At 59.9% G+C, this 26,676-nt stretch overlaps 1 protein-coding gene across 13 annotated transcripts; it reads left to right on the top strand.

Moving 5' to 3' along the window:
• Positions 1 to 1,576: 1,576 nt before the first annotated feature.
• Positions 1,577 to 25,691, top strand: DMTN (dematin actin binding protein). 13 transcript variants are annotated; one of them, XM_072979133.2, is made up of 17 exons: positions 1,577 to 1,714; positions 14,259 to 14,317; positions 15,510 to 15,566; positions 19,293 to 19,367; positions 19,576 to 19,731; positions 20,058 to 20,102; positions 20,561 to 20,669; positions 21,381 to 21,437; positions 21,526 to 21,696; positions 22,292 to 22,401; positions 22,615 to 22,720; positions 23,769 to 23,836; positions 24,316 to 24,364; positions 24,576 to 24,583; positions 24,846 to 24,905; positions 25,074 to 25,154; positions 25,305 to 25,691. In XM_072979133.2, exons 3-17 carry the CDS (start codon positions 15,549 to 15,551, stop codon positions 25,416 to 25,418), a joined length of 1,227 nt encoding a protein of 408 aa, XP_072835234.1. In that variant the 5' UTR covers positions 1,577 to 1,714; positions 14,259 to 14,317; positions 15,510 to 15,548; the 3' UTR covers positions 25,419 to 25,691. The 13 variants fall into 13 exon arrangements, with proteins under 13 accessions (XP_072835234.1, XP_072835225.1, XP_078235843.1 ...); XM_072979124.2 differs by lacking the exons at positions 24,316 to 24,364; positions 24,576 to 24,583; XM_072979128.2 differs by lacking the exons at positions 1,577 to 1,714; positions 24,316 to 24,364; positions 24,576 to 24,583 and adding an exon at positions 2,948 to 3,024.
• The last annotated feature ends 985 nt before the right edge of the window (positions 25,692 to 26,676 follow it).

The raw sequence follows: 26,676 nt of genomic DNA on the forward strand, positions 1-26,676 counted from the left end.
TCTGGCAAGCGGAGGTGGGTCGGCCAGAGGCAACGCCCATGCGAGCGAGGGGAATTTCTCCACGTACAATACCTGCTGTTCCAGCAAAAGCTCCCCAAAGGGTGTTGAGGCCAATCCCCTGGGGCAAGGGGGCTTCTTTCCTGAGGGCACCAAGCCTTTCAGGGTGCAGGAGTGAAACAGGTCTCCCCATATGATTTCTGGCACGGGGGGGGGGGGGGGAGAGGGAGACAGAGAGTTTAGGTTATACCTTTGGGAAACCCAGCAGCGCCTTCTATGATGAGACAGCCTGGTGAGACCAGCCTCGATGAAAGACAATAATGCTAGGAAAGGTTGAAGGCAGCAAGAACGGGGGAAGCACGTGCCTGAGACAGGCGGACTCCAAATAGGAAGCCCCGACCTTCGTTTTGCAAGACCTGAGCAGGGCAGGATTAGCGACGCAGGAGATCAATGGTTCCCGTTAAGTCGGAAGCGGTAACAGCGGCCGAGTACTGTACAGTCTGCATTGCTGCTCGGCGGTGCCAGAGGGCGCCAGCGCCCCTCAGTCTGGGCGGCAGAAGGGCACGTCTGGCTGGAGGCGGCTCGCAGGGCGTGGATGATGGGGGCCGGGCCGGGCCGGGGAAAAAGCCACCCGTCCTGCGGGAGCGCTGGTGGCGGCGCAACGGCTCGCGCGGCTTGACGAGGGCCTGCAGGTGTCTGAGCGTTGATCTGCCGGAGTCAGGGCGCGCCACGGCTCCCCTTCCTCAATCGCCCGGGCGGTGCCCGAGGTTGAAGTTCAACCTACACCCAGTGTGCATCCACACGTACACGAGCTGGGGTGCAGCCAATCCCCCCCTGCCGCCTCCCTGGCCACAAGGAAAGGGCAGCCCGGGGGCGGGGGGGGGGAAAGAGAGGCTCCGGCAGATGTTAGCGGAGGGGAGGGGAGGGCAGGGTCGGCCTCTTGGGCCCTCCCCCTTAAGGCTCCGCAGGTGCGTGCGTGCGTGCGGGGGGGGCAAGCGCACCTGCGGCCGGTGCCCTGGGCGGCGGCGACCCGAGGCTGGGCGGAAGGGCCTGCGCGTCAGGGGGCGGGGGGGGGCGCACGTGCCGGCGCCGGGGGTGGTGGTGGTGGTGGCTGTGGCTGTGCTTCCTTGCCTGCTGTCCCTTGAGGCTGGCCGGCGTGACATCAGCAATCCGGCCTGCCCCCCCCCCCCGCTGCCTGGCCCGGGCTGCCCTCCGCCCGATCGAAGGTGGTGGTGCCGCCGCGAGAGGAGGGAAGCGGGCGAGCGGGATTGCACGCTCACAGGCGAAAGCAAGCCAGGTGTGGCTGCCTTGCGGAGGCGCCTCCTCGGCCGGCGGACGGAGGCTCGGCAGGAGGCCGGGGGAGAAGGGGGGCCGCGCTGGTCCGCCTCCCCGCGCCCTGGGGCTCCCCGTCAGGCAGCCCGCCCGCCCGCGAGGGAGAGAAAACGCGGGGCGGCTCCGAATTGCTGCGGGCTGCTCCCTGGCTTGAAACGCTGCTGCTGCTGCTGCTGCTGCTATTCCTATTCCCGCCGCCGCCGCCTCCTCCATCCTCCTCCTGCTCTCCAGGTTGCTGTGGGAGACGGAGGGAGGAAGCGGGAGAGGGAGAGACGCTCCGTCGCCCGGTCGCGGGGGCAACGCGCCGCGGCAAGGAAGAGATGCTGGCGGCGCCCCCCGGGAGGACTGGCCTGCCGCCCCTCGGCCCGGGTGGCCGCCGCTGAAGGTAGGCCTGCGGGCAGCAGACGGGGCGCCTTCCTCCGCCCAGGGCAGCGAGAGGCCAGACCGTGTGAGAGAGAGAGAGAGAGAAAGCGCCTCTGCCCTCCTTCCCTCCCGCGCCTCTCGCCCTCTCGCAGGCAGGCAGGCAGGCACCCCTCACGGCCGGGCAGCGGTGCAGGCGAGCGAGGGAGCCAGCGAGCCAGCGAGGCCGGCGCAGGATTTGGTGCACGCGCGCGGTGGCGGCGGCGGTCGGGAGGGAGGAGGTCATACTCGGAAGGAGGCCCGAGGCTGCGGTTTGGGGGCTGCCTTCCCTCTCCCTTCCCCAAGGAGGGTCGACCGGTGAGAGGAGGCCGGCCGGCCGGTTTCCCTCCTCCCCTCTTGGGCCTGTCTTCTGCACTTACTTAGAGGGCATCCTGGCCAGGGCCGCGGCGCTCCCCGGGGAGGCCTGGGCTGGCCTTAGGGAAGCAGGCCACCGCCCTGCAGGCTGCCCCGGGGTAATTCCCCTGCCTCCTCCTTGGCCCCAGCCTCTCCTCCCTCCCCCCCCCCCAGTGCTTGGTCCCATGCTCGCAGGGCAGGTGAAAGCTGCAGGGTGGTCTGCCTTGTCCAGCATCGGGAGACTGGGCTCCAGCACCTCAGTCAGAGGAACCCTTTGCTTCCTCCAGGCCTGATCTTCCCCCACTTCCTCTTGGGGGGCCAGGAGGGCTTTTGCTGACGGTTGCCCAGCCGGGAGGGGGGGGGAGGTCAGATCCGGCTCCTGCTTTTCTTCTAATGCTTGGCACAGGGTGGGAAGTGTGTCCCTCACACCTCGAGCATCAGGGACAGCTGGTTGTGGCTTCCACCCCACAACCCGCACCCGGGAGCCATTCATTCTTCCTAGCTGAAGATTCGGGCCCTCTCCCAGTTCTGAACGGCGTGTTGGCTTAGGAAGGGGTTGCGAATCATCTCTTTGTGAAAAGTGTGTTGATTCTGGAAACATGCAAGCCCCACTGGCCACGCCCAAGCAGTTTCCATGGCTTGATGTGGAAAAACAGACAGGCTTGTTTTGGGTTGAAGGCAGGAGATATTTCAAGCTTTAAAAAGGATGTAAGAACCGTTTAGTTTAACACGTAGATTTGGGCAAACGGGTAGAGGAGCTGAGGCCTCGCCTGGTTCTTGGTGGTAGCAGGAGAGCTCCGAGTTGGAGGAACCTCCTTGCCGTGCAATTAAGAAGCCAACCAGCTGAGCTGTTCCCTAGCGGAAGATTTTGCAACAACTGAGCAAGCATCGTCAACAACCAAATCATCCCAGAGGAGAAAGTGGTCCTCTCTGCCTGGAATGGTAGGCTCCCCCTCCCCCCCCCCAGTGCAGGAAGGACCAGCTGAAAAGGAGCTCCTGTTTCCAGTGTTCTGGCCCGGCGAGGGCCGAGTTGCCAGGTGACCTGCTGTGCTGCCCGAAGAATGGAGGAGGGCCGGCCTTGAGGGCCAGCAGGTGGCTGCAGACGCCCTTTATGGAGCTGGTGGGGCAGAGTGTGCTCAGGGGACAGGCCAGTTCGCCGCCTTTCGCCACTGATGGGGAGGCATGCTGGGGCTCCGGTGGGCTTCGCTCCATCCACCCAGATCAGGGGGGACTCGCTCTGGAGGATTTTCCATTCAAGGTGAATGGCGATCAGGGAAGGAAGGAGGGGGTTCCCTCGTGGCTGCCTGCGGGGACCAGACCTGTGCCGGAAGGGTACCACCGGTGGAGCTTCCTTTGAGCCCCCGAACCGATCCTGACCGGCGCGGCTCAGGCTCCAGACATACAGGAAGGAAGGAAGGAAGGAAGGAAGGAAGGAAGGAAGGAAGGAAGGAAGGAAGGAAGGAAGGAAGGAAGGAAGGCCTCGCCGGGACAAGAGGTGTGCCTTGAGCCCCGGCACCTTCCCTAAGGGCCTGAGAGCCAGAGTCTGCGGCCGGCTGGAGGGAGCGGCGGATGCCTGGGCCCGATCCTCAGTCCCCGAGCAGCGGGAGCGGCAAAAGCCTCCGCCTCTGCCGGTCTCCGGCGGGCGCGCCCTCCTCCCGCCGCCGCCACCGCCGCCGCTCGCCCGAACCAGCCCCACGGAGCCTCCCCTCTGCCCGCCCCTTAGGCCGGCGCCGCGGGGCTGGCTGGCTCGCCCGCTCTTTCCCTTCGCCCAGACGCCCCTGCCTGCCTGCCGGCCTGCCTGCCGGCCGGCCTGCCCACCCGCCCGCGCACCCTTGGTGGAGCCGGAGCCTGCCTGCGTCCCTCCCGCCCGCCTGCCCGCCCGGCGCAGCAGCGAAGGGGGGGGCTTTTGGGCGGCCTCGCCCTCCCGGCAGCTCCAGCCGCGGCTCGGTGAGTAGAGGCGCCGAGACAGGGACGGGCGGAGGGTTGCGCGCTTCTGGGCCGGCAGGCGGGCGAGGCCGGGAGGGGGGGGTCGTCCCTTTTTTGGACTGGGTGTGTATCGGGGGGGGGGTGTTGATGGGCGACGTGGTCTCCCAAAGGTGGTAGCTTCGCCTGGCTGCCGGGCGGGCGGGTGGCAAGAGCGGCACCTGCCAGGTCGCCCCGCTCGCCCGCCCGCCCGCTCTCGGGGGACCAGAGCGAGGCTCCGGCGCGGTGCTTCTTCTCCTTGGCAGGTACAACAGGCCGGCCAGGGCGGCGGCAGCGGGGCTGGGGGCTCACCAGGCGGGGCCCGGCTTAGGGACGAGCGCGCTGGGGCTTGGGGAGGGGGGGGAGCGGTGGTTGGCGGAGGTTTCCTCCGGCCGCCGGAGCCTCGTGAGGGGAGAATCTGGGCACGGCGCCCCCGGTGCTTGCGGGGCTCGTTGACGGAGGAGGTGCTTGGGCCTTTCCAAAGCGCCCGCAGCCCTCCTCGCTGCCGGGGCTCTTTCGAAACCGAGTTGCCAACTTCGGCGGCGGGCAAGGCGCCTGTGCCATTAATGGCAAAGCTGGATGTGAAACGGGAGACGAACTTTCGCTGGGACCGCAGACAAGCTAGCCAAGGGGGCTGGGAGGAAGAAAAGGAAGCCCTGGTCCAGGAGGATTGGGGCGGCGGGGGCGGGGGGGGGGAACGACGGTTGGCCAATTGGGTGCTGAAACAGGGCTCGCCCATCCCTTTTTGACCCCTGTGGGGCAGGTGGGGGCGCAGAATAGGCTCCTCCTTGGGCAACCGCCTGTCTGGGTGGCTGGCTGGCTTCCCTCCGCACTCCTCCTGCCCCCTATGCCACCCTCCTGCCTTGTAAGCGGGCCAGAAACTGCTCGAATGAGTCCGAAGCTGCTTCTGCCCAAGCTGCAGCAGGATGGCAAGGGCGGGTAAGAGTGGGGTGGGGTGGGGGGCTCCAAGCCTCTCCCCAAAAGGACAAGAATCCTCTGCCCGCCCCCTACCCCACCCCCCTCCTCTGGGCCAGGTCGGGAGGTGCTTGAGTTCCTGAGGAGGGTCTGGCCCAGCAGTGGCGAAACCCGGGAAGGGGAAGGAAAACTGGGAGAGGAGAGCCCCAGCAGGAGGTGGTTTGGGCACTTCGTAGCCCGAAACCGGACAGCGGGTTGCCTATCCGTGGACTGGCCTCTGGGTGGGCCTGATCCACAGTCTCCCTTGGCAGTGGCCTCTACAGCTTTCCTGAGTATCTCTAGGTGGCTGCCCAGCTTGGTCCCTGGCATGGCCTCCGTATCCCTTGCCGACACTCCACCACCGTGGGGCCCAGGTGGGGGCTGCCCCCTCTGCCCCCAACCGCAGGGCCACTGCTGGCCACATGGTAGCTGAGGGAGCCAACCCTGCCCCTCTTCTCTGGGCAGCCTTTGCCTGGCCAGGGGGAGCCCACTGGGGGGGGTGTCGGGCGAGACATGGCCTCTGCCATTCCTTCCCAGGCCACAGAAGGCCTCTCAAGCGCAGGAACAGTCTTCTGGAGGGGAGGGGAGGCCTGTGTAGCCCCCCCCCCCGTTGTGGAGCTGATGGGACAAATAAGTGAGGGTGGCTTTCCAACTGGAGGGAAACCATGGCTGACGGCAGGGGGGCGGAGGGGGGGAAAACAACCTGGTTCCTATGGGCCTCCCAGTGGGGGAGGATCTCTCCATGCAAAGGGCCTTCCTGCCCATCCTCAACCCTTTGGCCCCGTTTCCGCCATTGCCTCACCACAAAGGCAGTTAGTGAAGATCGCCCCATGTTCTGCTCTTCCGTGTTCCGGACATTCAGATAGAGTTTTGGGACAGCAACGCAGCCTGTGGCTTTGCCAGGAGGCTGGCAGGAAGGTGGAAAGGTCTGTTCTTTCCCACCCGGCAGGCCTCCCGGCAGCAGGCCCCCCTCCCCACCCCCAGCCAGCCACACACTGGATCCCTCTACGTACAGAGGGCAGAGCAGGCCCCGTGTTGTTGCTCCGGCTGCTGCTGCTGATAATGCTGTGCCAGAAAGTGCTTGGGGAGGGAGCAGGGAGGGCCTTCTGGAAGACGGGAGTTGCTGTCATAGTGGAAAGCACTTGAAAGCCGTTTCTGCCCTGCTTATGGGTTACCACATTTGGGTGCCCTCTAAGCTCCAGAGAAGAAGGCAGTTGGTGCAGAATCGCCACCAGCGGTGGGCCGGACTGCTCTGATCCGTCTCCTCCAGCTTGCTGCTCTTCCTGTAGTTCAGCCCCACCGGGCGCTGCCTTCCTCTGCAGTGGGCTCTTTGCCCCTCTGGCCCTGCCACCTCTCCCACGAATGGGTGCTTGGTGTGGTGGAAGAAAAGAGAGAGTGGGTGGGCTACGATGTGAATCAGGCCACAGCCTCTGACCCCTGGGACACTGTTGGCTGGGCACATCCACTGCCGCCACCATCAGCCCCTGTCCCCCTTCCTGGCTGAGTTTGCTTGATCCCTTGAGATCTCCATGGTCAAACTATGTGAAGTGAGAGATCCATGAGCAGGTCCTGAGAAAGCAAATTACAGAAGCAGAGATGTGGTGGTGGTGCCTTTAAGGCCAATCAGAGAGATTTGACAGTGGTCAGTTCTCCATCCCTTGCTTGCAGTCAGTTTCCTTGAAGCCAAAAACTCACCTGAAACCAGTCTGCTCATCTTCAGTGTGCTGAGAGGCTCCTCCTTTTGGTTTTGTTTTCCTTTTGTTCTACCTGTTGAAACAGGCAGAGGGCTGCCTGCCTCTCTGGAAACAAATCACTTTCTCCTGAAGTATCCACCTGCCAGAGAGGGCTGCCAGACTTGGGTTGCTGCTTCCCTTTGGGGTCCCCTTGGTCACCCCAGCCCACCTCCCCTAGAATCATTGCCTGCGCCTGTGCTGGGAGGACTCGGATCATGCAGAGACGCAGCGGCTTGCAGGGCTCCGTTGCCCCTCTCTCTTGCCCCTCTCTCTCCAGTCATTGGCACATTAGATTGTTTTGCTTGGTGGTTGGTGTTCAAGATTTAAGTACGAGATTCCCCTGGAGTCATATTTCTCAGGAGGCCTGCCTGAGTCATGTCTTTCCAACACTAAGATGCTTTCTCCTCTATTCCGGGGCCATCTGTTAAGTCTATTTCTACCCAAAGAGTTATTCCTGTGTTTGGTCCAAGGTGACTGCGTGGATTCCCTTTTGTATGAACAGGGAGGTGCCTCTCCCTGCCAGGGGGTGGGGCTTCCTGGAGGTGATGTGAGGACCCCACCTGCTGCCCAAGTGGGCTGGATTAGGGCTGCCGGCCTGGTTCTCCTGAGGCTCTTCTTCAAGGCTCCTTGCTAAGGAAAATCTGCTCAGGGGGACCAGAGGAGAGCCAGGGCCAGGCCAGGCCCCAGCTTGAAGCTCTTTCCACTCGGCTTAGCCTTGCCAGCCACCGTTGTGCTCCATCCGTTCAGCTGCACCGGCTCCCGGAGCTGTTCGATCCTTGGGATGTTGTGAGGCTTTGGTAGCGAGTGCTGACCTTCTGTTCAACTTGTTCTGCTGTCTTGATTGAGCATTGGTCTGTAGGGATGAAAGTATTTATCGTTAAATACAGTATCATGTTGCCCTTCCAAAGACAAAGGCCTGCAGCAGGTTGAGATCAAGGCGAGCGATGGCCAGCGTTAAACTCTTAAGCAGCCACTCTGTGAGGCCTGGCAACGTGGCTGCCTTCGACTCTTCCACCCGGCCTGCCTGCGGCTTCTTGAGGGGGTGACTTGAGAGATCACAGGGAGGTAGAGGAGCCCTTCCGAGAGGGCGCTGGCAAGAGGGAGCAGACGGCCCAGCTTCAGAGGAGTTGGTGGCTGTGGTGGCCGCTGGCAAGCCAGGAGGAAAGAGTGAGGAGACCTGCTGGCAGGGTCTAGCCAGCTTCTTTCCCCTGGCCTGCCGGAAGGCCCACCCAGAGCGAGAGCGAGGCCTGGTCTGGCGGGCAGCTCCTCTTGTGTCTCCCAGTCACCTCTTCCTGTCCTCTTCTGCCAGTAAGGGAGTCTCTCTCTCTCTCTCTCTCTCTCTCACGCACAGAATGAGCAGGCTAATCCGGCTTTTAATCGCAGATTACGCCTCTCGTGACCCTCCTGCTTGTCAGCCGAAGCCAAGAGTGGTTTTCTTTCAGCAAAGCACTGACCCTCCAGGCCCACAGGTACAGAGGGTCCGTGATGCTGCTGGAAACCTTGGCGAATGTAGCTGCATCCATCCCAGCGAGCCAACCCTGCCAGCAATTGCCAATCCCAACAAAGGGGGGGGGGGGGATGGGGAATTGGCACAGGCCCCAATCCACTCTGGGGTTCTCAGGTGGTGGGCAAATCCTCCATCCATCCATTTTTGACCTAGTCTCAAGGAAGCGCTCTCCCTGCAGTGCTGGACACAATTTGGGGTGGACCATGTACAGCAAATAGTTGTACATTGTCCAGCCCCCTCGGGGGGGGGGAATGTTTAAGACCTCGGAGGTCTTAAACTTCCTCCCCCCACCCCAGGGTGGACTGTGCCCAGTGCGATGCCCACAACTGGTGGTGCTTTGTTGGGTTTTTTTTAAAGGTTGCTGCACAAAAAACCCCACCAGAGGAGGGTCTTTGAGAGGGACTGGCCTGCTCTTTCTTATATGATTCAAAACAGAGGGGGCCGGGGAGGGGGCCGGCAGAGCCCTGGCTGGTTAACCCTGGTTTCACAGCATGGAAAGGTCACTACAAATCTCAGGTTTATGGCTGCCATGTTGGGAGGTGCTCTGACTTCTTAAGAGTGGCTGCCAACTTTGGCAACTGGCTCTCCGGAGTCTGGCCCTCCCACCTGTTTTGGAGACATGTACGAAATGGATCCAAGGGGTGCAGCTGACCCATTCCGCGTGTGTGTGTGTGTGTGTGTGTGTGTGTTTGTTTGTTTGTTTGTTTGTTTGTTTGTTTGTTTAGGGAGGCGGGGTCAGGGTCACTTCTGATGTCCCTGTCCAGGTCAAAGGCGAATCCGATGGTCTCACCAGGCCAGGGGGGTGGGGGTGGAGGGCAGGCCGCCCTCATGGCTGCCCCAGCCGGTCTCGTGAAAGCTCCTGCTTGGGTCAGGCTGATCCCCTCAGGAGAGGGGATGGAGGCCATGTGTGGACAGGCCTGGGGCTGAGGGTGGGGGAACTGCCTGTGCTTTGCCGTCTCTCTGTCTCCCTTTCTCTTTCTGCATGGCGGCTTCCACGCCAGGAGTGCTGGCAGCTAATGGGCTCGGCGGAAGGCGGGAGGGAGGCAGCGCCCGGCCAGTCTCTTCACCCGCTGGTGGGCTGAAGCTGGCCACCGCCTGTGATCAATACCAGCTTTGCGAATGGAGCGCCGCCGCCGCCGCCGCTGTGATGTCGCTCCCTGGATGGCCGCTTCTTGCTGGGCGCGGTGGGTTGAGCAGGGGCGCTTCTGAGATGCGGACCCGCTGGCCTTCGCGCCATCCGAGTGCGCTCCGCGGGACCACGGGGATGGCGCTCCGAGCAAGCAGCTTGTGTGCCCGGAGCTGATGAGCTTCCAGCGAGTGGGTCCCGCGGGAACCTCCCCCCCCCCCCGCGGTGGTTTGGATGGAGCCGCGGGGGGGGGGGCAGGGTTGCGTGGAGCCCCCAAGAGGGCCCTCGCAGCGAGATTTGGGGCTCCAAGAGGACACAAGGCCGAGCTAAGAGCCGACCCTGCCCCCCCCCCCGACACCCACACCGCGCCCTCATTGGGGCACAACCGCTCCGGCGTCGCTGCCGCCGCTCCCCGGCCTGGGCGGCTTGGAATGCAGGCGGTGGAGCCCGAGAGCCGGCCGGGGCTGAGCCGGGCGAGGGCTCTCGCCGGCGCCGCTTCCCGCGGGAGTCCGGCCCGCTGCCGCCACCCCAAACCGGCCGGCCCTCCCTCCCTGCCTCGCCCGCCCGCCCCGTCTGCTTCTGGAACTTGTGACCCGGCCGCGTCCCTTCTGGCACCGTCGGCGAGTTTTCCAGGGCAGCTGCCTCCTGACCCGGCCAACCTGTGCGCCGAGGCTGGGAAGCGGGCAGGGCGGGAGCGCGAGGCAGCCGAGGAAGGGCCGGCGGGCGCGGGCGAGGCGAGGCGTGACCGGGCCAGGCGGCCGAGGAGCGACCTCCGGCATCCGGGCGTTCCTCCGCTCCGGGGACCACCGGCTGGGAAGCGAGGTAGATCAGCCAGTTCCTTCCCGCGGGGACGCGCCGGAGGCCGGAGGAGCGAGCGCAGGCCCGGCTCCGGCTGGACGGGCGAGCCCAGCAGACGGGGCCGCGCTTCGTCCTTTCCCTGCGGGCTGCTGCGGTCGGGGCCGGAGAGGGGCGATGGGGAGGCCGGCGATGGGGCTCCTTTCCCTCCGCGGAGGAGGGAAAGGCGCTCTGCACGCGCTCAGTGGCGCGCCGGGCAGGCTGGCCCCGTCGGTCCTTATCTGCGGCTGCAGACGAGCGAGCGTCCCAAGGGGCCCGCCCGGGGGGGGGGGGGGGGGGACGGGGCTGCGCGTGGCTGATTGCGGCCGGGCCTCTCGCGGGGCGCTCCAGATAAGCCGGCCGGAGCTGGCGCTTGGTCGGTCGGTCGGTCGGTCGGTCGGTCGGGGACCCGGCGCCTGCCCGGAGGGGAGGGGAGGGGAGGGGAGGGAGGGCGAGGAGGAGGATGAAGACAACGCCACGGGGGCCCCAGGAGCCGGTGGGGTGGGAGGGGGCAGGTCGTAGATCGGTTGGCGGGCGGGCGGGCGGGGTCGTCGGAAGAGCCCGCCAGCTTCTCAGAGTCAGCCCGCAAAGATACCACAATGCAAATCAAACCTTCCCCACCTGGGCCACCTTCACCCTCGGGACTAGGTAACCAATAATATCATTCTACATATGTTCACCCCATTCCTCTCCAGAAATAGTTTGATTCTTCTGCTGGCTATAGCCTTTCCCCTCTGAAAGACATATTCCAAGTTTAAATTCCATACATCTTTGTATCAATTTAATTAGCCTGTTCACCCCCAGGGAGGGAGGGAGGGAGGCAGGCAGGCAGGCAGGCAGCCTTGTCCCCATCGGGGCTCCCGAGATGGGAAAGCCACCCAGGGCCAGCTCCCTGCAAGCACCTCCGTCGGTCCGCCTGCTCCTTCTGGACCAAAGAACAAAGAACGGAGCTGGAGCTGAAGGCCTGCTGAGCTCCCCTCTGAGCCTCCTCAAGAACCAGGAGAGGTCGGGTCACCCACCCCAGAGTAGTCAGCTGGACTCACACACACACACACACACACACATACACACCCCACCATTGTACAAGCAGTGCCGCCTATGGAAAATCTGAGCTCAGGGCTGGCGCGCTGCTGCCAGGCCAGGCCTGGGTGGCTGCCCTGTGCAGCGCATTCACAATGCCTCCTTATCCGGTGCCCTTCGTGCTCCTTGGCTGCCATGCGGCCGAACACAGAACACGCTTTCAGGCAAGAGGGACGGAAGACGCCCCCTCCTTCCCTCTGGGAGATGCCTGTCACCTCTTCACACGGGCTACCCCACCCCACCCCAAATCCTGGAGAAAGTTCAGTGGAATCCCAAGGAATGGGACACAAGGCAACGGGGGGGGGGAATCCTCTTTCCCCCCCCCTTCCATGAGTGGCTCCGTCTTGGGATTGCCTGCTTCTTCCACTCTCCCAGACGAATGCCAGAAGGGCAGGAGAAGCCACTCTCCCTTCTCCACAAAGGGCCCTGTTTGGACATTTTAGGTCGAAAGAGCGGGGCACAGAGGTGGAGGCAGAGTCTCTAGAAGACCCTCCAGATAACAGGGCCTCTTGCGTGTGTGAGTTTTCAGGCTGCCACAAAAGTCTTCCTTTGCACACAAGCCAACCAGCCAAAGGAAAACAGAAGTAGAGTCTTGTGGCTCCTTGGCAACGAAGAGGCGTATTTCAGGGAAAGCTTTGATGGTTTGGTCTCCCCTTCCTCAGATGTGCAGAGCGTAAGATTCAAACCACAGTCTCGGAATGCCAGTAGTGATGATTATTTGGGGGGGGGGGTGGAATCAGAGTGCAGTGTGACACAGAAGGTGGCAAGTGTATTATGAACAACAGCCACAGAATCTCAAAGGACTGATTAACACCCTGACAATAGGAAGGCGAATTGTATACATCAGTTGTCTCCAGAGGTGTTAAAAGCAATGGTTTCTGCTTTCAGGAAAGTGTCTGAAGCCAAGAACCTGCTGGGCCTTGAAATCAGCCTCTTTTAAGCAGCCACTTTGAGATCAGGGACAGAGACTCCCAGGAGACTGAAATGTTCTGATCACTGGGTCTGATTCTGTCCTGTCCCCTGTTTCCAAATAAGTGCTCTTCTTTTTCAATTCAGGCATCAGATTCCTTGTGGACACTTCAAAGGTTTGTGAGGTGACAGACCATCCAACGCTGCCACATTTGAAATCTGAGTATCTGAGGCTAAACTCAGTTGGCAGAGGTGGAAGAAGGCCTGGAGTGCTGTTTTAAGAATGGAGCCCTACCCCTTTCTGGATCGATCATGCCTGGAATCAGATCCCTGTGTGTGTGTGCGCATGTGTGTGTGTGTGTGTGTGTGTGTGTGTGTGTGTGTGTGTGTGTGTGTGTGTGTGTGTGTGTGTGTGTGTGAGAGAGAGAGAGAGAGAGAGAGAGGCCCAGAGCGAGCATCCAAAGGAGCTCCTTGCTGGTCCCCCCTCTGGGTCTTTCTCCTCTTGAAAAGGCTCCTTCTGTTTCATGCTTCGATTTTCTTCTTCTAAAACTGCTGCACTGCTTTTTTGAGATTAGAAATTCCCCAGGTAGGCGAGGCGATCTCAAGAGACCTCAAGAGCGAAGGCAGCAGTAAATGGGGTCTGTGCCCTGCCTTTTTGAGGGTTTTTCCTTTTTAATTCTATTACTTGGTGCCACCTCTTTCAAAGGTGGAAGCGCAAAAAGTAAATAAATAAGTGGTTCATTTAAAATACTCTTGGGGAGAGCCCAATGCCAGACTTGACTGGGGGCACGTCTCCGTCTTCTGGCCGGCCACCGTCAAGGCCGGCCATGATGGGCCAAGCCTAGTTTCACGGGCTTGAGTGATTCCTACATAGCAGTGGTTTGTATCTGAATCTTAATAAGACTCTTGGAGGGTCAGGGTGGGTAGAAATACACTATTTAAATCTAAGGCATTATTTATTCATTTGTGCTTTCTTCCTCCTCCTGTTTTCCGTTAGCTTTCAGATGACTGACTTTAGTCTGTGATTCCCTTCTCTTGGCGAGGCCGTCTTTTCAAGTGGTGGTTGTTTGCTCTTCACCTTTTTAAAGAGGGTTTTTAAATGGATGGTTGCCTGCCTTCCAGCTTTGAACATGCTTTGGCTGTTGCTTTTGTTTACCAGTTTTTAGTGTGGTATTTGGTCCTTCTTAGTAGATGTATATTGATTGTCTTTTAATGAGGTCAGCTGCCTTGGGTCCTTTTTGAGGGGAAAGGTGGGGTAAATCTATTTTGAATAAATACGAATAAGTTTTCCTATTTGCTTCCTCCTCCCTGTGAAGACAAATGTGGATGAAAGCCAAAACCTTGGCCAGGACTCCCCCCCCCCCCCATCCCAAGCCGCCCTCCTGCCTGCCTGGTGCGCAGCCGCGGCCTCTGCCTCCCTCCCTCCCTCCCTCCCTCCCTCCCTCTCTCTCTCTCTGTCTCTCCAGAGAGCAGGGGAGGTTTGTTCAGGGCTGGGCCTGCTGGTTCATTGGGAGCGGTTGCCAGGCCGTGCTCCCTCTCTGGAGCTTTCCCTGGCACGTGCCGCCTCTGACAAAAGTGCGCATGAACTCTTGTCAGTCTGTGAGCCTCTGCCCGCCTGGCAGCTGGAGGACCAGGCTCTGGAGGGAGGCCCACCGAGGCCACCGGCTGCCGGGCAGGGCGGAGGTCTGCCATCCTCCAGGGAGCTCAGAGGGGCCTGTGAAGTGGCCTTGCAGGGGCTGTGCGGGCCAGTTGGAGACAGCTGTTCTCCCCTGCCCGGATGTGTCTGTGTGTCCAGAGATGGAGACCCTGGCTGTAAATCTGTGAGATCCTGGCCACTGTTCTGGTTGGCTGGGTAGATCTGGAGCGTAAGACTGGCCACCGCCCAGAGTCGACAGTGGGTCAGAACTGTGGCTTTCGGTTCAGCCTCCGTTCACACTGCCACCCGCCAGACTGGAAGTCCACCAGCTTCTGGGGGTGTCTGCTCCTTGCTCCCAGTTGCTCATTTGCGCACTTCCCCTCTGCAGTGGGGCTGACTGGGAAGATGCTCCATGCCCTCTCTTTCACTTTGCAGGAGGAGCTCCCGTCTGAGTCCCAGTCAGTCCAGAGGGATGTGGAGGACCAGAGGAGCAGGTAGGTGCCCCCCCCCGGCCACCTCCCCGACGCCACCTCCCACCTGTCTTTCTCCAGTGAATGAGGAAGAGTCTGTCTGGCAGCCATCTGAGCTTTCTCCTCCACAAACCAGACTCCTGAGGGAAATGTCCCGCGATGCCTCCCTCTTGTTGCATTAGGTTTCTGCATCCCTAACCCCCCACCCCCACCCCCTGTCCCTGCATGGTGGGCTGAGCCGCCAACAGGGAAGAAAGAGCAAGACCCTTGAGCGTAGCAGGGCTTTGCCTCTCTGCAGGGGGTCTCCTTCGTCGGGTGCCACCCTACAATCGGTGGGTCCTAATCATCTCCCGGGCACCCCGTCTGCAACCACCTTTGGGGAGGCCGTGCTCTGGGCGGGCAGAGAAGGAGGAATGGAACTGCAGGCAGGAGAGGTTCAGGTGCAGAGGAAGGTGTCCTTGAGCCCGTGTGTCCGAGACCCTGGCTGATCATCCTCCCCATGCAGAAGAAGGCCAAGGTCTCGGCAGGGCCCCCTGAGGCTGGTTGGCAAGCCGGGCCGCTGGGTGACCGTCAAGCCTCCCCTTGGGTGTGTGCGACCCCTCCTGAGAGGGATGGACCTCCCCCTTCTCCCCTCCCCACCACCTCCCCTGATGAAGAGCCCGGAAGGCACTTCCACGAAGCATTTCAGCGCCAGGAAACCAGGGGAGGTCTGGCCGCGTGGCCCCTGTGGTCATCTGGCCCACCAAGTGAACCTGGTCCCACTTACTCTTGGATTACGTGGTCAAAGAAGCAAATGCTCCCAACTGTGGCGATGAGGCTTGTGCCATGGGCCACATTCTGGCTCGCTGGCATTCGATACCAGAATTAAAATACAGTCTTGGAGCAGGATTTAGCCAAAGGCCCCAAAGGAGCTGAGCCACGGAGAGGGGCAAGAAGGTGCCCTTGGGTGGCTCGGCAAGCTTCACTTCTGGGTCCGTGGCAACCAGGGTCGTGGTTTGCCATGCGGGAGTTCTCAGCTCATCATGACAGGGTCACTACCGAGGTCTCGTCCCTTCCCTTCCCTTCCCCTGGCAGGAGGAGGCAGGGTGATGTGGGGGTGGGTCAGTCCCTGAGTCCCCCTCCCCATCTCTTGCCAGTCCTCTGGCCGCAGAGCGCAGGGATCCACCCCACAGATCCCCAACCCCCAGTGACTTCTTCCCCTCTCCTCCCCACACAGGACTTGATGAATGAGCCAAACCCTCACGTGGGGCACTGAATGGAAAAGTTACCAAAGGTAAGAGCTGTCAGCCTCGGAGGAGCCCCTGCCCTGGGAGCCCCTCTTTCTTCCCTGTTTCCCGCACACAGAAGATCTTGGCGAGAACGGTGGGGCAGGATGGTGGGAGGTTCCTCCAGGAAATGGCCTGCCTTGGAGTCCAGCCGCAAGACCTCCAGGCATAACTAGGCAGAGAACTGGCACTGCCACACACCCGAGGAGTCCCAGAGCTAGAATGTGGAGGGGTGGACGTTGGAGTCCTGTCCCCCCCCCAGCTCTGCCGGGAGGGGCAGGCATGAAATCCTCTGAGCCATCCTTATTCAGAGGCATTGAACAGGGAGACTTCTCTGGGGAGGGACTCTTTCTGGGCCCAGAGCTGCTCCGGAAGGCTGTCGTTTCCGCCCTCTTGCCCAGGACTCCGAAAGGCAGCCTTTTTTTGAAGAAGGGTTGGAAATGAGGAAATATCACACCTGTTGCCCCCAACCCCATCCCTCACTCTAAGCCTCCTGCTGACCTCCAGCATGCTGGAATTCTTAGGAAGTCAGAAAATGCCCCCAATAGAGATTTTTTTTTAAAGAAAAAATTTATCTAGAAAGGATATGAAGGTAGGACAGCACACTGTTGAAACATCCTGAAAGGGCAGAAAATAAAGAGTCTGAGTGTGTGTGTGTGTTTATTGTGTGGAGAGGTTGCTCTGCCAGAGAACAGAGATAATATATTCAGCAGCAGCAGCATGGGATATTTTAAGCCATGTGCCAGAGAGGGTGTTTAATGGGCTTATGGTCTCATTGTAAGAGACAAAAAGAACAGCAGATTCTTCTAGTAGCACAAAGCTGGAATCGTTACACAAACGGAAGAATGATCAAAGGCTGGAGGCAGCTCAGACAAGTTTGGGCAATTTCAGGAAAAAATTCTGGAAACAAGATTAATTGAGGAAAATAGTAATTTTTAATGGGACTGCATTTTGATGCTGCAGCGAAAACAGGAATTGACATCAGATGTTGACATCTTTAAGCAAAAACAGGGAGATGTTTGTTCTTTGGGAATAAAGACAGCAGTAAGAGAAATGTAAAATTAACTGCAAAGCAATAAGAGAAATGTGAAATGGGCACTTTGGGTCCTTTCAAGGAAAAAACTGGGGTATAAATAAATAAATAAACAAACAGACAGATCGATCAATCAATCGATAGTCTCTGTTTAAGTCCTGTGTGGGCAGTAGAGTTAAAGTGAGAAATCTGCTTTTTCCTTCTTTCTTTGCTCCTCTTGGAAAAGCAAACAAGAGAAATCCAGCCTATTGAAAAGTTTGCTTACAACTATAAGGCTCTTTCTGTCAAGAAGCAAACAAAACAATTTCCAGGGCTGAAGACATCCTCTGAAACCCACTGAATTTTGCTAGTGGATACTTCTCTCTCTCTCTTTGTCTTTGTCTCTCTCTCTCTCTCTCTCTCTGTGTGTGTGTGTGTCTCAGCCAGTGTAATTTATTGGAACAACCACAACAAATGTCCCATGCCTTTTTTGAGCAAGCCTGGCTTTGAGACACTGAAGCAAAGTGTTCTGATCATCTGTAGGTTGGTATAAACAGTGGCCTTTTACTGGGGAGAGGCAGGAATTCAATGAGGTTGCAAAAGACCCCCACATCAGCAGGGACTGGCTTTTCCCCTTTACCTGTTTTGCTTAGGTATCCTGTGTTTTCTGAGTGGAAGGGACACTGGATTCTCCAAGTGAAAACAGTTACTGAGTTTGGGGGCATGTTTATATCCTGTAGCGTGATGGCTTTCTGGTTAGAGTTGGAAAAATCCCCCATGATATACAGAGTGGGAGGGGGTTTTTTAGTGTAAACCTACTGCAAAAATGCAAGCCAAGGCAAAGAGGTTGTCCCAGGGAGCTGGACAGGGGACAGACTGTATTTGTCTTCAGTGTGGAAGGGATGGTCACTCTCAAATTGGCCTTCTCAGCCACACGAGACGCGGTTCCAAGACCTCCATACAGGGCATGTTACCATAAGTCGTATCGAAACTGAAGGATGCCTACACACTGCAAAAATGAAGTATCGTACAAGGCTGCCTGTCCTTGCACCAACATCTTCCTCTTCATGATGTCACATCCCATCTTTCCTCTCATGATCTCAAAGAGGCACAGCTGGCAGGCCTGGGGGGATGAGACTGAGAGAGGGGGCCTGGCCGGGGGGGTCGTGCACGGAGCTTCACCACCACGGACAGACTGGAAGCCGGGTCTGCCCCTGAGCCCTTCCAACGTCCCGTCCCCTCCCCCCCCCCCGCTCATCATCCTCTCCCAACCTCTTTTCCTTTTGTTGAAAGGCAGGCTTTAGAACTTGATCACAAGCTCCCCGCAGGCTTGCCATATTGAATGGGTCAGATGAAGAGATTCAAAGAGAGGACTGGATAGCTCAGTGGTTTAGGTCTTTGGCTGCAGACCCAGAGGTTGGGAGTTCGATTCCCTCCATGGGGCCTCCTGGAAACAAAGTCAGCGTCCCAGGGCAGCCTCCCCAGAAGAAGGGGAATACTCCTGAGTATTCTCTACCAGGAAAACCCTGGGGCGCGCGGGGGGGGGGGGAAGGGGTTGTCCTAAATCGGAATTGACCTGGTGGCACCTGTTAATGATTATGATGAAATTGTGTTTTTGTGTTTGTGCAGGAGAAATGTAATTCCACATGACATTTGGATGTATTTTGTTGCGTGTGGGTTTTTTTTTGGGGGGGGGATGTTCTAGAGTGATCGGCCATCCCTTGAAAAGGCTTGCCCTGCTCGGCTGGGGCCCCTCCCTTCCCTGGTGCAGGCAGCCCTATGGGAGCCCCCCCCCCCCGCCATCCTCCCCTTGATCTTTGGGAAGCCAGCGCCCCCTGGCGGTCATTGAGAGGGAGGGTTTTGCCCTCCACCGGCATCCGCCCTGGCGTCTCCCCAGGCCCTTCTAAACCTTGCGACGCTCCTACAGCTTCTCTAGAGTCTGGAGCCCGCAGCCCCTGTGGCGATTCCTGGCCTGGATCCCTGTCATTTCAGAAGGAGCAGAGGCAGGTCCTGGCCTCGGGAGGGGGCTGCCTGTCCAGCATCCTGGCTGGTGCAGCTCCCTCTCGGATGATGGGGGGTGGGGGGCTAAGAAGCAGGGGTCTGGCTCCCTCCCTCCCTTTCCAGAAGAAGCAAAAGCAAAGCTGCCTTGTGTTGTGCCAAAGCCAGCAGCAGAAGAGCAAACCTCGCCTCCCTCTGAATCTGTGTGTGCGCATGCGCGTGGGCGCATGGCCTGATGCTTTTCCCTGTTGCTTTCTCGGTCTGTCCAGCCTTGTGCACTTCTCTTAAGCTGAGGCTTGCCTTGTGTTGGGTTTTCCCCTCATCCCTCCTTTAAAACACCCCCTGCCTCTGCAAAGTAGGACTGCCCAGCCACTTCCTTCCTTCCTTCCTTCCTTCCTTCCTTCCTTCCTTCCTTCCTTCCTTCCTTCCTTCCTTCCTTCCTTCCTTCCTTCCTTCCTACCTACCTACCTACCTACCTACCTACCTACCTACCTACCTACCTACCTACCTACCTACCTACCTACCTACCTACCTACCTACCTACCTACCTACCTACCTACCTGTGCTTTGTTTTCCTCCAAAATAAATAGAGTTTAAGGCAGCCAGTGACAGGATGCACATATAAAATGATAACAGGACAGTGAAAACCCACCCATTAAAAGAATTTCCCGTTCAAACACCAAGTCAACCCACCCACTGACTTTCCGCCTTCCCTCCTTTCCAGCCGCCACTGACTTCCCCGGGGAGTGTCAGCTCGTCGCGGGGGTCCAGCGTCCCGGGGTCACCCTCAAACATTGTGGTGAGTGCCATCTGCTGGTCAAGAGCTGCAGGCCGGGGGGCCGGCCAGCCAGTTCCCAGGAGAGCCCTCTTGTCAGGCAGCGTCCTTCCTGCAGAAGAGGTCCCGGATTCGGCCATGGCTGCTGGTCGGGGACTCCGGGGCCCTGAAGCAAGAGAAGGTAGCTTCCTCTTTCTCTCTCTCTCTCTCTCTCCTCCCTCCCCCCCCAAAGGCCAAAATGGACAACGAGGTCCTCGGCTACAAGGACTTGGCCGCCCTCCCGAAGGACAAGGCCATCCTGGACATTGAGCGCCCGGACCTGATGATCTACGAACCTCACTTCACCTACTCCCTCCTGGACCACGTGGAGAGGCCACGGAGTCGTGAGGTGAGGGAGGCCGGGACCCCTTGGGTGCCCCCGGGCTGGGGCTTCTCTCGGCCCCCTCCAAGGCACCTCGGCTCTGCCTGTGGCTGCAGGGTGGCAAGCAGACCGGGGGGGGGGGCTCCCGACCAGCAGCAGCTCCCAGGAAACGGCCGCGCGACCCCGCTGTGATGTGATGTTGTCGTGCTGTGCCGTATTTGTGTCCGCTTGGCTTCCTTGAGCAGTGGCAACGTGTCTGTGGTGGCAGGCGAGACGGCAGGTGGAGGGAAGAGGTGGCGGGCCGGTCGTGGCACCCGGTAACGCCCGCCTTTCTCCGCTCCTTCTTTCTGCAGCGCTCTCTCTCCCCCAAATCTCTCTCTCCTCCTCCTTCTCCGGAAGTAAGTGCTTCTTCTCAGAGTTGCCTCGGAAATGAGTAACCAGGAAGGGGACGCAAAGCGCCAGACCCCCAAGGGGGGGGCCTTGAAGGGCCCATGGATCCAGGGCGGGCCCGGCCGTGCTTCTGTTGCTGTCTCGTGTCTGCCTCTGTGTGCACGCGCCCCTGTGTTGTGTGTGAAGGGGGCTCCCCCGTGGCCTTCCACGGCTCCAGCCTCAGGAGATCTCGAACTTCCCGGCCCGAAGGGATGGCCGTGGCTCTTGCTCTGGAAGGCGGTGCTTCTGCAGCCCGTCAAGGTGGTCCCAGACTGGGCGAGAGAGGCTTGCCCAGGCCTGTCCCCCCCCCCCGAGAGGAAGGGAAGGGGGAAGAGGTGGCGGTGGCGGGGGGGGGAGTAGGGGCCTGAAATGGAGGATCCAGGCAAGGCCTTTGCCCTGGTGTCTCAATGGCCACCTTTGACCACAGGTCACCCGAGACTGGGCGGAGAACAAATCCCCGGGAACAGCCTCTCAAGCAGCCAGCCGACGCACCAGCAGCACCAGCCGCTCGGGAGTCCATCATTTCCACCGTCCCGGTAGGAAAAAAAAACCAAACGCACACACATACACGCACGCATGCACGCATGCCTGCCCTCCTTTCCTCTGATCAGAAGCTCCGCTCAGGATCCCCGGCCCTCCTGCCTTCTGGGGGACTGGACAGAGGGGGTCTCCTCCCAGTCCGGCCTTTGTCAGTTATTATGGCATCGGGATCATGAGGATGCTTTAATGGTGGGAGTTTCAACCGGTGGGATCCTGGGATGGGCAGGGGGAGGCTTCCACCTTCCCTGCGGCCGTTTGCAAAAGCTCCCTAGCCGGGGATTCTCAGCCCTTCACCAAACGTCGCCTCCCTGGATTGCGTGGAGCCGTCTCCAAAAGCTGCCCCGCGTAGAGGCACTCCAGGAGCATGCCCACGGTGGTGCACCGCGGCCATTTCACCCCACATGTGCTGTTGGGGATCCCCCCCCAAAAAAAGAATCGTGGGAATGGGCGTTGGGGAGAGAATCCTCTCCCGGAACTCCCTGTGGCCCCCCTGCAGCAGCCAGTCTCATAAAGCAGCCGCTCCCTGAGAGGAGTTCCTACTGAACGGCTGGAGGTGTGCGCTCTCCAATGCAGGGCTCAGCTGGGGACAGGACTGGCCCTCTCGACTCCAGGAGGGGGGAGGCAGCCACACCAGGGCAGGGGGTGTGTGTTTGCTGCTGCTGCTGCTGGAGCCGGCGCCTGACAGCAGCCTCTTTTCCTTCCCGCAGACATCAACGCAACAGAGACGAACATCTACAAGAAGCCTCCCATATACAAGCAGAGGGGTAGGTGCTGAGTTTCGGGAGGGTCTGCGTGTGTGGGGGGGTGGAAGGGGGTGTCTCAAAGCCCACACTCTCTTTTTGTCCCTTCCAGAGCCCACAATGACGACGACCACAACGCCGCCGCCGCCACCCAGCAAACACCTGATCGAGGACTTGATCATTGAGTCCTCCAAGTTCCCGGCCGCCCAGCCGCCGGATCCCAACCAGCCAGCCAAGATCGAGACGGACTACTGGCCCTGCCCCCCCTCCCTGGCCGTTGTGGGTAGGTGGCCTTCCCTGTGGCCTTCTGTGGGCAGCGGTGCCAGTGGGCCCGGCCCTTGGGTGTTACAAGCAGGGGTGAACCCTGGGCAGGGAAGCGGCTTGTTGGGGCCCTTTCCTTGTGGAAGGGGATCCATGGGTGGGCACCTTGCCTCTCGAGAGAGGAACGCGTTTGCCCCCTTGCTCTGCCCCGCTTTCGAAAATGGCCACTGGCGCCACCCTCCTGAGACCCAGCTGAGTCCTGGGTCCTCCTGCCCTCTTCTCCTTGGGGGGTGGGGTAGGAGGGAGATCTGTGCTGTCCCCGCCCACCCAAAGTCTGACCACAGCGGTCCAGGGCATGGGATGTGTGCCCCCCACCCAAGCAGAGGTGCTTGGAGTTTAGTCCTGTTGAAGTCAGTGGATGTTGCTTTCAGTGGGTCTGAGACCCTCCAGGGGATGAGCCTCCCGACCATTGCACCCCTTCCATGCCTGGGCAGTTCCTACCCGAGGGTCTGCCTTGGCACTCCAGCGGGTGGTCTTCCTCCCTTCCCCTCCCTCCCAGCTCCATCTTGCTGCCCGTTCAGCATCAAGCCTTCTCTCCACCCTCTTGGCCCCCACAGAGACGGAGTGGCGGCAGCGGCGGATGGCTTCCAAGGGCAGGGAGGGGGAGGAGGAAGAAGACCCCTCGGAGGAGAGCCTGCGTGAGCTGCAGAAACAAGAACTGAGCAAGGTGAGAAGAGGAGGGGGCACCATCTGGGGGGCCAGGGGGAGGCTAGGCCTTGCACACACACACGCTGTTGGAGGCCCACTGGCCTTGGCTGGCACAGCCCAAGAGGAGCCGGGGGCCTTGTGGAGGGCCGCCGGTTGCCCACCTCTGGGCCAGGGCCTGCTGGTTGGTCCTTGTGCTCTTGAGCACTGGTCATTCCCCCTTCCCTACCCGCAGGTTGCCTCCAACCTCGGCAAGCTCATCCTGAAAGAGGAGATGGAGAAGTCAGTCCCAATCCGGAGGAAAACACGCTCCCTCCCAGACAGAACGCCCTTCCACTCTTGTGAGTCCATGTGCCCACCTCAATCCCACGGCCAGGCAGAGAGAGCGATAGAGCAGGGGGAGAAAACAAGCCATAGCCATTTGGGTCACTATCCATCGTGCCCACAGACTGAAAATATTAAAATACCGTATTAAAAGAAAAAAAAATTCCAGAAAAATTATTTTCACATGTATTTCTAGAATCCACCACTAGAGGTAGCCAGAGACCTTGCTATGAATACTTGCTAGTGAAGAACACATAGCATGATCTCCTGGCCAATTCTGGTCATGCACATATAATGCATGTTTTATCCCCTCCTTTCTCCCTACTATATATAGAAAGCTCACTGTTATCCTTTGTTTTCAGTACCCACAGAGGGGTGTGGAACCCACCCCCAGTGGATACATGGGGGTCCTACTGTATAAACATTGGGGATGGCGGGAGGGAGAGTGGAGGGAAGGGGTGGGAGGGAAGGGGTGAATGGGAGGGCCTTGCTTTCCATAGGGGAACTCCTGGGCAGCTGGTCCACGTCAGACCATGGCCCCGATTCCCCCCCCCCACACACACACACACACAGGTGACTAGAAAGGGCAGCACAAGGCCACCCCCCTCCCCTCTCTGCCTTCCTTCGCAAAGAGTCGGGCACAGGAGCCCCAGAGCTGCACCACGATCCCTCGCTCTTCTTCCGCTCAGGGAGCAGAGGTGCAGAAGGGGTCCCCTCCAGCCCCGCCGGGGAGGAGGGTGGCAGGGAGATGAGGATCAGGCCAAGGGGGCCCCTCTGGCCTCTAGGGCTCACTCCTCTCCCAGCCCCCCAGCCCACCCCCCAGGACTTGGTTCCCGGCACTGAGAGAAAAGCTAGATAGAAGTTAAATAAATACAACAAACAAGCAAACGAAGAGACGAATGAACAAACCAATGAGAGAGATTTCAGCCTCTTGGGGCCCAATCCCTCCAGGCGCGTGGCCCTGCATTCTGCCCCTTGACTTGGGAAAGGACTTCCGTGGATCGCAACCCCTTCCCAGCGCGGTTTCCCTCCGTCCACCATTGATCGGTGGTTGTTTTTTCCTAGCTTTGCCCGTCGTCGGGAGCTCTAAGTCAGCTTCCCTTCCAGCCTATGGGAGGAGTCCGCTCACCAGGGTAAGAGGGCAGCCGGGGGTGGGTCTGGGGGGGGGCGCTGGGGTGTGTGTGTGTCTGAGCCGAAGTGCCTGTGAGCAAAGAAGATGCCCTTCTCTCTGGCCCAGAGCTTGGTTTCCGGAAGGGCTTTTGCCTTTGCCTGTAGAGGGGAGGGGGGCAGGAGAAAGCCCCCACCGCCCGATAATGCTGCTCCTTGCTAGGGTTGCTCTGGTGATGCTGCCCTTCTGGAAGGCTGCCAGGAAAACTGGGCACTTTTCCACAGCTATGGGGGCTCTTCCCCCCGCTCCCAATGAGCCCCCTCACCCAGGGGTGGGAGCCAACCACGCTGAGAGCAGCCAGTGCTGACGGCTCAAACTTCCCAGTCACCCAACTGGCCTCAGTCTCCATCCACGAGCCAGAAACCTGGACCGAGGCCCAATAAAAGCCCCCCCCCCAGCCCCCGGGCGACTGGACCTCTCTCCCTTTCTCTCTCCCTTCTGCAGCTGCAGTCGACAGAGTTCAGCCCTGCGGGGAGTGAAAAAGGCAGCCCAGGTCAGAGGAAGCCCCAAGCCCTGCGGGCAAGGCTGGTTTTTTCTGTGTGGGGGGTGGTGGTGGTGGTGGTGGAGCAGCTGCACTTGTGCCTGTGCTCTGGGGCTGCCTTAAGAGAGCCCTTGGGGTTCCTCAGAGCGCCTGCCCCCCACCCTCCCGTCCCGGCCCCGAGAGAGGATCCGCCTCAGCCACCCTTTCCCTTTCTCTCTTGCAGGCCTGCAGGTGAGGGAGCCTCCAGCGGCAGGCACAACAGAGCCACCAGGGCTGGCGCCACGGCCGGCAGGGAGAGTGGGGCAGTGGGGGGGGGGAAGCAAGGGGAAAGAGAGACATGTGGTGGTGGGAGGGAGCTGGGCTAAGTCCCCTCCCTCCCTGGTTTGAGTCCTGTGGGGTGGAAGGGAGTCGGGCCAGCTGGGGAAGGAAGCCATGTCCTCACGTTGCCTGTTGTGTGTGTGTGTGTGGCGGGGGGCACTTTTCCTCTTTGCAGAACGGCCAGCGAGGGCGTATGGACAGAGGGAACTCCCTCCCCAGTATGCTGGAGCAGAAGGTGAGCACACAAACTGGGACAATGGGGGGAGAGAGGGAGGGGGATGTTCGGCTGCTGGAGGGGGTGGTGGCACAGTGCTTCCCCCCCCCAGACACACCCCAGAAATCCTCTCCTGGTCCTCGCCTGTGGCCCCTGACGGATCCGTTGTTCTCTTTCCATCTTCTCAAGATCTACCCGTACGAGATGCTGATGGTGACGAACCGAGGCAGGATAAAACTTCCTCCAGGAGTGGACAGGACTCGGCTAGAGGTAGGCAAGCCAGCCGGCTGGACCGCTGGGCTCTGGGAATTGGAGGCGGGAGCCAGATCCAGGCCAAGCGAAGAGAACACCCCCTGAAAGACCCACATGCACACCCTGTTCCTTTTGCTCCCTTCTCTTCTCCCCCCCCCCCCCCCGCAGAGGCATCTCTCCCCAGAGGATTTCCAGCGGGTCTTTGAAATGTCGCCGGAGGAGTTTGGCAAACTGGCCCTGTGGAAGCGGAACGAGCTGAAAAAGAAAGCCTTCCTCTTCTAAGCCCGGGTCCCGCTCCAAGCCGGCTGGCCCACCTGCGTGAGCTCCTCCGTGTGTGTCGATCCGTCTTGCATCACAGACGCTTTAGGGCTACTTTTGAGCTGGTTCAACAGAACATTCCTACCCCGTCCCCAACCCTGGTTGCTGGGGAGACTGCCGGCCCACGCCAGGCGTGGCACGGTGTGGCAGAGAAGCGCAGCCCCCCCCCCCGGGTTGCAGAAAGAGGAGTAGCCACCCTGTTCTGGATGGAGCACCCACTTCCTCCTCAGCCCCACAGCTGCTGGACGGGGGGGGGGGCACTATCCTGCAGTTGTCAGGTGAGAAGTGGCCATGATAGCCACCATGGCTGGCGGTCCTGCTCCCCGCCCCCACCCACCCCCGCTGGAGCCGACTGGGGTTTGGAGGCTGGCTTTGCATGCAGACACACCCTTCCCACCCCTTGGCATACAGCCCCCCTCCCCCCCCCCCGCTTCCAGTCAGTCTGAGCCAGGAGAGGAAGCAGGTGGTGGGCAGAAGTGAGCACAACCTCCCCCCCCCCCGGTCCTCTCTCTCTCCCCCTCCACCCTGTGGCCATCCTTCCTGCCTGGGCAGGACAAAGAAACAGGGCCCCTTCTCCAGACAACAGCCAGTGGATCCCCAGGACGCTGTTCCCAAACCTTCCGGCCTTTGCTGGCTCCTGCCCCTTTTGTGCTCCATAAAATGGGCCCCTGCCCACTCTTTTCTTTTCTTTTCTTTCCTTTTCTCTTCCTTCCTTTTCTCTTCCTTCCTTCCTTCCTTCCTTCCTTCCTTCCTTCCTTCCTTCCTTCCTTCCTTCCTTCCTTCCTTCCTTCCTTCCTTCCTTCCTTCCTTCCTTCCTTCCTTCCTTCCTTCCTTCCTTCCTTCCTTCCTTCCTTCCTTCCTTCCTTCCTTCCTTCCTTCCTTCCTTCCTTCCTTCCTTCCTTCCTTCCTTCCTTCCTTCCTTCCTTCCTTCCTTCCTTCCTTCCTTCCTTCCTTCCTTCCTTCCTTCCTTCCTTCCTTCCTTCCTTCCTTCCTTCCTTCCTTCCTTCCTTCCTTCCTTCCTTCCTTCCTTCCTTCCTTCCTTCCTTCCTTCCTTCCTTCCTTCCTTCCTTCCTTCCTTCCTTCCTTCCTTCATTCATTCACCTGGGACTTGTGTCCCACACTGGGTCTGCCCCAGCTTCCTCCTCCTCCCAGCCCTCTCTGGCCTCCCAACGCCCCTTGGGTGAGTCTTGCCCATTGCCACGGTCACCAGGCAGGAGGGAAG

This window comes from Pogona vitticeps, chromosome 8 (assembly GCF_051106095.1).
Source record: "Pogona vitticeps strain Pit_001003342236 chromosome 8, PviZW2.1, whole genome shotgun sequence".
Lineage (NCBI taxonomy): Eukaryota > Metazoa > Chordata > Lepidosauria > Squamata > Agamidae > Pogona > Pogona vitticeps.